This window comes from Lactuca serriola, chromosome 6, assembly GCF_051521515.1.
Source record: "Lactuca serriola cultivar US96UC23 chromosome 6, Lser_US96UC23_V15, whole genome shotgun sequence".
NCBI lineage: Eukaryota > Viridiplantae > Streptophyta > Magnoliopsida > Asterales > Asteraceae > Lactuca > Lactuca serriola.
This window is the reverse complement of record NC_136413.1, coordinates 4763844-4775706: the sequence shown is the minus strand read 5'-3', so window position 1 is coordinate 4775706 and position 11863 is coordinate 4763844. Positions and strand designations below refer to the sequence as shown.

At 36.8% G+C, this 11863-nt stretch overlaps 1 protein-coding gene and 1 non-coding gene across 2 annotated transcripts; one reads left to right on the top strand and one right to left on the bottom strand.

The window, feature by feature from the left end:
• Window positions 1-4860: 4860 nt before the first annotated feature.
• On the bottom strand, window positions 4861-4967 carry LOC145060842 (small nucleolar RNA R71). Its single transcript, XR_013687024.1, has one exon. It is a non-coding gene; the product is annotated as a small nucleolar RNA R71 (small nucleolar RNA).
• A 982-nt stretch (window positions 4968-5949) lies between these two features.
• Window positions 5950-6402, top strand: LOC145059472 (uncharacterized). The gene has a single exon (XM_079007322.1). The coding sequence runs from the start codon at window positions 5950-5952 to the stop codon at window positions 6400-6402; it is 453 nt and encodes a 150-aa protein (XP_078863448.1).
• The last annotated feature ends 5461 nt before the right edge of the window (window positions 6403-11863 follow it).

Sequence of the window (11863 nt, the reverse complement as noted above, 5' to 3'; positions counted from 1 at the left end):
ATTATTTTTCTAAACAAAAATGAGATTTGAGAATTTGTATTTTTCTATCTTACCATTTAACTTTCAAATCAAATAACTAAAGGTAAATATGTTTTATAGAAACTGTTTTTGAGTTTAAAATGAGGAAAAAGAAAACTAGGGTGTTTTTCGATTTATCGATATATATATTGTTGAGTTCGCAAATGTGGCTAAATCTACATAGAGAGTACTACACACCGGTGGAAATACAGCAGAGTCATGGTAAATTACATAAATATCGTTAAATTTTAATTAAAGCCAAGTCCATAGAAGGCATTATGCGAGTCCATAGAAACCTCTCTGCGGATTCAATAGTTATTTTTGGCATAAGGGTTAATAAAAGAATATAATTGCAAAATTCAATATTTACAAAATGATTCGCTTAATATCAAAATTATTTTCGACTGATATTGGCAACCGATGATATTCGGAGGAAAACGATTGGTTGAGGTTGCGGTGACAGAGAAATAAAACACGTACCCAAGACACTAATCCACACATTAAAAACACGCAACCAAAGAAACAAAAAAAAAAAAAAAAAAAAAAAATCACATAAGAAAACATATTCACCAAGAATATACAAAATAACAAAATACGACGAATACAAAAAAGACAGATTTATAATCTCATCCATAACCAAATGGCTAATTTTGCCAAAAAAAATTAGTATGTTCACTATTCCAAAGCTTTTTCATATATATATATATATATATATATATATATATATATATATATATATATATATATATATATATATATATATATATATATATATATATATATATATGTTCAGGTTCATTTGAGACTATACTAATTTTTTGAAACCGTGAGACGCAATGTAAAAATAATTTTAAAATGCAAAATAAAAGGAAAAATCTGAAAAATTCTTTTTTTTATTTATTATTTTCGTCACTTTTTACCTAAAAAAATAAAAAAAAAATCCGTTTTTTTTAAATACGTGAAATAGTATAATAGAATATTATACTGTAAATATTCTAATGTGACTTTTATAATGTTAGAATATTCTACTAGATTTGTCAGATACGTAAAATATTCTAATATTCTACTAGAATATATGTAAAAAACGGTATTTTTTATTCTTTTTTTTTTGGAATTTCTTTTGGAAAATATGAATGACCAAAATAATATTTGAAAAAAAAATTCAAAAATTTTCAATTATTTTGCATTTTAAAAATGTTTTTTTATCTACAAAATAAGTTACTAGAATTGCGTTTCACGATCTCACAAAATTAGACCGTCTCACATAAAACTAACTAACTAACTAACTAACTAACTAACTAACTAACTAACTATATATATATATATATATATATATATATATATATATATATAGAAAATTGAATATATCATTAAGGGTATATAAGCTTAGGTACCCAAATTCATCATACCATATCCTTTTGTATCATATAATACATTCTAATTATTCAATGTTCTTATAATTTAACTTCTAACTTGATTTACTTGCATGATTTTTATAAATTACACATTATCTTCCTCTCACTTAATTTTCATTTTCATAGCCTAATAGGTGGTCGGCAAAAAGATGTGACGTAAGAGGAAAATAATAGTGAAATTTCGAAAATTTTGAAAGTAAATCAAGTTAGGTTGAAGTTTAAGAACATTATAATGAATATATCAAACAAAACGACGTATTATGATGTGTTTGGGTACCTAAGATTATATACCCTTAAGGGTATATTCACTTTTCCCATATATATATATATATATATATATATATATATATATATATATATATATATATATATATATAGAGAGAGAGAGAGAGAGAGAGAGAGAGAAAGAAAGAGAGAGATAGGTTCAGGTGTTTTAACTAAGTATTGTGTTATTGTATGCATAAATGTGGGTCAATCAAAATTAAATAATTAAATAAATAAATAAGGGTAATTTAGTAATCTGTTTAGTAAATTCCAAAAATAATTCCTATAATCATGGTATTGACTAAATAAATAAGCTTGTCTTCTTCAATCTCCCACCCGGTAAAGCCTTAGCATCCTAGAGGATATCAGCGCTTTTCCTTCCTTATAGCCACCGCTGCCGATGACCACCACAAAATCCTTCCTAGTTCATGTGTTATTCTGTCAACACTGATGAGGCCAGAAGAGAGAGTGAGGGGTGAGACCAGAAGAGGGTCCGACGACAGGTAGGGCTTCGGTGGCATTGGCTCGACGAAAGAAGAAGAGGTGCGTGCGTCGGGGCTTTGTGGTCGATGAGAATAGCAGAGAAGGAAGAAAACGAGGGGGGAAAAGGGTTCGTTTTTTCAAATTTCGATTTAATTTTTTTTTTCAATTGCAATAAATTCGATCATACTTGATGTTATCGTGTTTCACTTTAGGTTTTATATGTAGGGCTTCTATACATACCTAGGTGTTCAACTAACATCCTATTTGATCGCATCTGTTAGTAAAACTGTCTTCTAGATTCATGTGAGCTCTAAATCAACGAATCATAATACAATTGAACATTTGGTATGTGCATATTTAGTTCATATTAAGTGTAGATTCTTGTTCATTTATTAGCTAAATTATTGCATTTCATGGCAAAAAGGTACTTAAAAGTGTTTGAATTATATTTTCAGTCCAAAAGTGAAGCTCGGAAGCAAAAGGAAGCAGGAGAAGCGGTTGAGAGCTCGAGAATGGAACGAAGAAGAAAAAAACACTAAAAATAACACCTACTCGGCGAGTAGGGTCGACTACTCGGCGAGTCCACACGAAGATTCGAGAAGATAATGACTCGGAGACCCAGAGACTTATCGCATACGGGGACTGAGAGATGGACTCGACGAGTCGGTTCGTATATATATATAGATAACTTCTCAGAACGATGAAAAGAGAATTCTGGAACGATTCAGAGGATTTCAGCTGTGATTAAAGAGTCAGAAACACCCTAGAAGACGAAGTTAGAAGCTAGAATTCAATTCCGAAGGAGATTTGAGGCAAATTTCATCATTCTACTTAATCTTTTGTTTTGTCATTATGGTTAAATAATTAGAATCTGTTTGTTTGCTATTATTTACTTCAATTATGAGCTAAAACTCTTAGACTTCTGTTTGGGGATACGAAATTGATACTATGGTTTGATTCTTGGTAGGATTACTTTAAAGTTGGTGATTTTTGTTATTTTAGCTTGCTAAAGAACCTTATGTGTGAATGATAATTAATTTTCTGTTAATAGGAAGGTAATTAAATAGCATGAACATCTTTAATTATTAACCTCATATGCTATGTGATCACTTTGTCATATGTCTAGGATTAATGAACATGAAAGTAGAGTTAATAAGAAAATTAAGTAAATTCATGTGTGAGCTTGTGTGATGACCATCAACAAGAAGTTAACTAAAAGACTAAATTAGTTAACTATTGCAAGTCTAAATTAACCCGAATAATTAATCTAGTGAATTTAATTAAATTAGACAACTGGCCACTGTTTAAGTTAGTTTATTTACTAAGGATTAGTGTAGTGAATGCGAATCTAATCACTTGAATCGGTAACCAACAAAAGAATTAATCCATTGCACCAATACCTTGAAATCAACCATAAGATCAATTGAGTTGAACTAAACAGAAGTTCCTTCCCATTATTGAAACTAGTTAATTATTTGTTTTTCTAAGTTTTAGATTAAGTAATAGTTAGTAAGTTTTCTAGTCTTGTAAAACTAGAGAAAACCCCCCTACTTATTAATTAATTTAGATAGAATTAGTTTTTAGTTTTAATTTGCCGTTCCCTGTGTTCGATACCCTACTTATTTAACTATACCACAATTGATAGGTCCATTGCCTTTGTGTGTTATTTTATAATTAAAAGTAGGTTTAAAACTAAGTGAGTTTGCACACATCAAGTTTTTGGCGCCGTTGCCGGGGAACGGTTCTAAAATTAACGTTAAATTCTAGTTTTATCGATCATTTGTGTGGGATTTATCTTACACAAAGTTATTTAAAAGGTAATTTAGTAAGTAGTATAAGTTTTGATAAAAATTCGTTTTTAAAGTTACTAGAATTTTTTTTCTGTTTTTGCCTTGAACTCGTCGAGTGCACTCGTGCCGACTCGGCGAGTTCATCATTGTTACAGTTTTAATTTTTTATTTTATTTTTGTTCTTTTTACGCGTTTTCTGTTTTGTTTACAGTTGTTTCATGACCCGAGGATCTGATACACCTCTGGTCCCTCCTCATGAAGACCCGGAATCCGCACTAAGGAGGAGCAAAGGCAAAATCGTTGGAGAATCCGCTTCTTCAAAGAACTCGCCACTCAAAAACTTCAAATCCGTTTTCAGTAAGAAGAGGAGCAGCAAATCAGGAGCATCCAGTGCCTCTTTGACAATCGGAGACCCAATTCAAGAAGACACCGAGTACGAGACCGAGGAAGAAGAAGAACCCACATACGAGCACGAATCCGAGTTTAAAGACGATTTAGCTATCACCATGGCTAATATCGATGAAGTCCCAATGGGGGAATGGAAGAAGAGGATACGCGATGACACCTGCCCGGGACTTGTGCAGCCCGCAATTCCCGCAACCGCTACTTTCGAACTAAAAGGCCATATTCTCGCTCAACTCAAGGAGATTCCTTTTTATGGAAAGGATCACGAAGACGCCTACAAGCACTTGGACGAAGTGAATGATGTGGCTGACTACTTCAACGTACCGAATGTTCCACGCGAGACCCAGCTTCTTCGCATGCTTCCAGTCATGTTCAAAGGTGCTGCAAAGGATTGGCTAAAGTCACTTCCTCCCGGATCGGTCACCACATGGGCCAAGATGAAGGAAGAATTGATTGATCACTTTTTCCCACCCTCCAAAATAGCCAAACTAAAGAAAGCCATTGCCAATTTCGAGCAAAAACCTGGAGAATCTCTTTATGAAGCTTGGGAAAGATACAAGAGCTTGCTTAGGAATTGCCCACACCATGACCTCAATAGCCAACAAGAGGTCTCCATCTTCTATGATGGAGTCAATGTCACCACAAGGCAATTGCTCGACTCACAAGGACCGCTCACGAAGAAGGCGCCCCCGGTAATCTAGGAGCTAATTGAAGAATTCTCTAAGCATTCTAGAGAATACCACAATCCAAGAAATGAAGTAAGTCGGGGGGTAGTGAACTCAGCAAATGATAGCATGGCGGTGGTGATAGCCAAACTTGATAGTCTAGATAGAAGAATAACAAAAATGGATCAAACAATCCATGCTATTTGGGTTGGATGTGAGAATTGTAGAGGGCCCCATCTCACAAAGGATTGTGATTTGGATGAAAATGGAAACAAGAATGCTCAAGTGTTCTACTCAAGTGGCGATAGATACGACGAGAATTGGCGGAAACCGAAGAAGGAATGGATCCCATACGAAGAATACAAGATAGCTAAGGAGGAGAAATACAAGCAGAAAGAGAGGGGATTTTATCAAAAGGAAGAACCGGTAATGGAAAAGAAAGCAGATTTAGAAGAATTGTTTACTAGATTCATAGTCGCGTCCGAAAAGAGACACAATGATCACGATGCTGCAATACACGAGACCAGAAATATGCTAAGGAATCAGCAGGCGTCCATTCTCAACATTGAGAAGCAGCTGGGACAACTGGCACATCAAGTGAACAAAAGAAGATCGGGGTAACTTCCAAGTAACACCGAAACAAATCCGAGAATAGAGAATGTGAGTGCAGTGACTTCCAGCAATGAAGAAATTTTCACACATGTACAGAGGATCTCCAATAGGAAGACAGAAAAGGCAGAAGAGTCGGTTCCAGCTAAGCCCGACCAGACTCGCCGAGTCCCTCTAATGGACTCGACGAGTCCATGCGTAAATGACAAAACTGTCATTCCCTTAAAGCCATATAATCCCCCTTTGCCATTCCCAATCAAAGCCATACCTGTGGAAAAAGTTTAAGCTTATAGAGCCTTTATGAAGCATGTTAAAGCCTTACAAGTCAATGTGCCATTTGTAGAAACGATGCTCAAAACACCCAAGTACTTCAACTTACTAAAAGGTCTCTTTGCTGCTAGGAAAGACTTGGCTGAAGTCGCGGAGATAATATTGAGTGAGTTACCCGAAAAGAAGGGCGATCCGGGGAGTATCATAATTCCGTGCCAATTTGGAAACACATTTGTCACTCAAGCGTTGACCGACTCGGGTGCAAGCATCAATCTGATGCCTTTCTCTTTCTTTAAGAAGCTGAATTTACCGGAGCCAAGGCCGGTAAACATGAAGATCCATTTGGCAGACAAGACGACTATTCATCCACGAGGCGTTTGTGAGGATGTTTTTATTAAAGTCGACAAGTTCATATTTCCAGTAGACTTTGTGGTGCTTGATATGGAAGAAGACCCCGACATTCCGATCATTTTGGGGAGGTAATTTTTAAACACCGCTTGTGCTTTAATTGATGTATGCGAGTCTACGCTAGCGTTAAGGGTAGGTGACGAGTCCGCAATATTTAGAGCCTTACCAGAAGTCAAGCAAGAAAAGGAACGAAAAGAAGAGATCTCATTTATCGATATAGATGATGAGATACTACAAAAAGAGCTTGCACTTTTGCAAGAAGAAGATCCAAGCAAGTTTTTGCTACTTTCTGGAGAGGATGGAGATGTTAACAAGGACTTGAAGGAAATAGAAAAGCTACTGGAAGGAGCTGACTTGGAAAACACAGAGGAATTGGTGAAATACGATCCGACTCGCCGAGTCACTTTCTTGGACTCGACGAGTCCAGTCGAATCTGCCAACAACTTGGTTGACTTAGATCTGCTTGTTGCTAGTTCTCTGCATATGATGGACTTGGATATTTTTCCTCATTCTTTAGAAGAACAAACAATAGAAGGAGAAATAGACCCGAAAGTTCAACATGTCCATATAGCATATCTTGATGCAATTCCGATTGAAGATGAGGTAAGCACAGAAAAAGAGGAGAAGGCAAATGATAGGAGAGTTGATGCTGATAAACCTTACATTACCAAACCTAGAGCACGAACTTTCACAAACTTTGAAGTAATTAAGTTTAAGGAAAAGGAGGTGCAAGAGAAGGTGAAAAGGAGTGGGGTGAAGAAAAAGAGGAGAAGGGAAGCCCAAGCAGCTGAGGATGATGCTGTAAAGAAGAAAAGAGAGGAATTAAAACGGGCTTACAAAAGGAAGATTCACGCTTACAAGACAAAGTATAAACCACAAAAGACTAGGCGTGCATTCCCGATGCTAGAAGACGACGAGACGTAGATGGGAAGGAGTCCAGCTAACGACTCCTTGAAAAGAAGCGCTTGGCGGGAGGCAACCCGTTATCTAGAGTTTGCTTTCTTTTATCTTTTTAGTTTTTTTTTGAATTTTTTTCGTTTTTAGAATTCTAATCTTCCAATTCGTCGGACATGTCTGCTTGAGAGTGCGTATGGACTAAGTGTGGGGTGGAGTAAAAAAAATAATTTTGAAATTACTTTTACAACCTGTAACTAGGGTTTTAACCCTAATGAAATCAGATTTTCACATTACACTCGTTGTGCGCCTCCCTCCCAACTTTTTCTCTCAAGCATTCACCATCTTCTTCAATTGTTCTTCAAGTTTTTCAATTTCCATCACAAAAGGTACTGAATTTCTTCCTAATTTTTATTAAAAGCATGGTTTTTAGATGATCTAGGGTAACAATTTCATATAATACCCGATTTTGAAGTATAGTGAATTTCTAGGGTTTTGATTTTACATCAATTATGTTGTTTTGGATGATCATTCTTGCCCTAATACATGTTAGACACATCCCTGGACAAAACCCTTGAGTTAATTTTGAGTTTTAATGGTCGAATTTTGACAAACTCGCCGACTGACTCGCGCAGTTCTTGCGACTCGCCGAGTCGTTCATGGACTCGACGAGTCCAGTCGGGAACCCAGATGCGACCTATTTTAATGATTTTTCTGTGTTTTTCTGTGTTTGGTGTTCTTTGTGTTGCAGGAAAATGTTTCACAGAAGTCAAGGTTCCAGTGGACGCCAAGGAGACTTTCCTTGGTTGAATTTCCCTCAAATCGAATCCGCTTCAACCATGACGAGATGGAAGAAGAAATTAGCTGAAGTCAGAAAGAAAGAAATTTACGTGCCCAACAGAATTGATTGGGGTTGGTTGCAAAGTGTGAGTTATGAAGAGGAGTTGGCTCCCTATCTGTTAAAGGAGTTTGTTTACGAGGGGGAGTCGATGGTTTGCGATGGGTGGAGCCGAGTCTTTCGTATTCAAGAGCCGGTGTACCGGGAGCTTTGCCTAGAATTTTTCTCCACGGTATCTTTTCGTGGAGGAGATGATTGTTATCACCCGACGAGTGTCAGTTTCTGCCTTGGGGGCGAGTTTCATCAGTGCTCTGTTGTGGATCTTGCTTGTCGGATGGGTATTTATGACCGGCCAGTGGTCTCGACTGCTATTTTCCGTGGCTTTATGGAACACTCTCACAAAGTGTTCCCCGATGGTGTGACAAGTACGGGTTGGTGGAATACGATTCCTAATAAAGTGTACAATCCGAAGTCAGCCCAGGAGGGAAGCATTCGGTCGCCTACACACCGTCTTATTCTTCGCCTTATCTCCACCACCATTAACCAACGAAAGGATGATGACAAGGTTTCTAACCTTGATGTCTTTTACTTATGGAGCATTATCACACCAGACACTTTTTGCAATATTCCTTGGTGTTTAGCTTCATATTTGGCGGAGGGTGCGGTCAAAGATCGCAAGACATCGAAGATTAATGGTGGTATGTTTGTCACACGGCTCGCCAACTCGTTTGGGTTAATGACCCGCGGTGCGTGGAATTTGATGACGATGATTCCTACCCATCCATTTAATCCAATTCTTTTTAGGAGGGCTTGGATCATTGAGGACTATGGTGGAAGTCATTATGCAATCCCACATGATGATCCTGTTGTTGGTCCCGAGGTGCCGGGAAGGAGGGTCCAATCGAGGCGTGAACGCGATGTAGAGGAGGAACCGCCGGTGATTCCGGTGGACAACGATGAGTACCAATGGATTGGTACAATGTTGAGATGAGGCAGTTGCAAGATCAAATGGCGCGGGGTATCAACTTTAGTAATCAATCCCACATTCGGCATTTTGACCACTTCAATATTCCTCACATTGATGGTGGTAACTTCCCATATATTCCGTCTTGGGAAGAGGTGATCAATGCAAGAAGGAGCGGCGTTAGTGGAAGTGGAGCGGCGCATGATCATGACAATGAGGAGGAGGATTAGTTTCTTTATGTTTTTATTGAACAATTTTTATTTTGTTTTTTTTTCTTATATTGGTGTGTTTTGGAATTTGTTAAGACTTTTACTGTTATGCTTGATGTTTGATTGCCTTGATAATTTTTAGAATTGGATTAGGAGAGCTTGCATAGAAGGGTTTAGAGTTGTAGAGTCAAGAGAATTTTAAAGAGTGAACGAGAGAGTCAAGAAAGGGAAGCGTTAGAGTCAAAGTATCGAGTCCGGTCCTAAGGGACATGAGCAATTGAGTCTAGAAATTATGAGATATTTTGAAGATTTATTAGAAGCTGGAACTAAGGCAGAATACCAAAATTTTTTCGTCCAGCGGTCTACTCGTCGAGTGCACTAAACTGACTCGACCAGTCGCCTTGAATTCTCACATATTCGAACCTGTCCGCGCTTTTACTCGACGAGTCGAATATATGACTCGACGAGTCGTTCATTTTTATACCAAAAGGACTGCTGATTTGATGCTGCTGAGTGTACCACTTGACCATTTATTCTTCCATGTCGATTCTTGAAGATATTACACTGTTTTCCCTGCTTATTTGGAGCTGCCACACGAGACGCATGACACCCAAGACATGGATGAGCTGTTCCCATGTCTAAAGTCAAGTGAAGATGGAGCTGAAAAAAAGTATCAACCTATCGACTGCTACCCCAGGGGAGTTTGTTCCAATCCTCTCTATATTTGCATTTTTATTTTATGCATAATATGCAATGAGGGCATTGCATAAAATAAGCGTGGGGTAGGGGTTGGTCACATATTAGAAAATTTAGAATCTTAATTTAGGCTAATTTTAAAAATTGTTGCATACCAAAAATATTACTTAGGACTTAATTTAGAAAATTTTGGTAAAAGCAAATTAGGATTCCATGTTAGAATTATGTTGATGATTGCATGAAAACCCAAATGTTTAGTTGAGCCTATATACGTTCTAGTGCATTTGTGGCTTCCTTATTCCAGTGAAATCATGGGACAAAAACACGACCTTGCTCAGCCTGAGGGATGCAATATGTTCAGCAGCCTAAACCTGAAATGTATCTAGGAAAATTATTATCGTTAGCCAATAAAGGTTAAGGTTGAGCAGCCCTACTTAAGCATGTAGGTTTTTAGTGAAAAAAAAGTGAGGTACATGTTAAAAAAAAAGAATTACAAGAAAAGTTTGAAGAATTTTGGAGCAAATAAAGTGAAGATCAAAAGATCAAAATTCCAAGAAATTCAAAAGGTTGAAGATACCAAAAATCAAACAACAAGGTGGTGAATTCAAAGAAATTAAAGATCAAATTATCAAGAAAGTGAAGAATTCAAAAGAGCTCCATAGTGGTATCATAAATTGTAATTCTAGAATATGTATGCTTGGGTTGCTCAACTAAAAATACCTTGAGGGTAAGAGGTTTTCTGCGGATGGATTCGGAGGGATGCATAAAATGAGCATAGTTCGGGGTGAGTGGGCGAATGTTTATGAGGATTGTGAGTATTTGGAGTACGGGGGGTTATTAGGAAAAATTTAGACACAAATGTATGCGTTGCGGTCTTCGCATAATGGCTGGGTTAGATTGGAGTTGTCATATGTGATTCTAATGTTTTAAAATTCAGTTTTGCTTGGGAGAAAGCGAAAGTCAAGTGTGGGGTATTTTGATATGTGCATATTTAGTTCATATTAAGTGTAGATTTTTATTCATTTATTAGCTAAATTATTGCATTTCATGGACAAAAGGTACTTAAAAGTGTTTGAATTATATTTTCAGTCCAAAAGTGAAGCTCGGAAGCAAAAGGAAGCAGGAGAAGTGGTTGAGAGCTCGAGAATGGAACGGAGAAGAAAAAACACTAAAAATAACACCTACTCGGCGAGTAGGGTCGACTACTCGGCGAGTCCACACGAAGATTCGAGAAGATAATGACTCGGAGACCCAGAGACTTATCGCATACGGGGACTGAGAGATGGACTCGACGAGTCGGAACCTGACTCGACGAGTCGGTTCGTATATATATAGATAACTTCTCTGAACGATGAAAAGAGAATTCTGGAACGATTCAGAGGATTTCAGCTGCGATTAAAGAGTCAGAAACACCCTAGAAGACGAAGTTAGAAGCTAGAATTCAATTTCGAAGGAGATTTGAGGCAAATTTCATCATTCTACTTAATCTTTTGTTTTGTCATTATGGTTAAACAATTAGAATCTGTTTGTTTGCTGTTATTTACTTCAATTATGAGCTAAAACTCTTAGACTTCTGTTTGGGGATACGAAATTGATACTATGGTTTGATTCTTGGTAGGATTAATTTAAAGTTGGTGATTTTTGTTATTTTAGCTTGCTAAAGAACCTTATGTGTGAATGATAATTAATTTTCTGTTAATAGGAAGGTAATTAAATAGCATGAACATCTTTAATTATTAACCTCATATGTTATGTGATCACTTTTTCATATGTCTAGGATTAATGAACATGAAACTAGAGTTAATAAGAAAATTAAGTAAATTCATGTGCGAGCTTGTGTGATGACCATCAACAAGAAGTTAACTAAAAGACTAAATTAGTTAACTATTGCAAGTCTAAATTAACCCGAATAATTAATCTAGTGAATTTAATTAA

Bases quoted from the DNA above. Each gene is read 5' to 3' on its own strand.
- LOC145059472 (XM_079007322.1), top strand. From the start codon at position 5,950: ATGAAGCATGTTAAAGCCTTACAAGTCAATGTGCCATTTGTAGAAACG.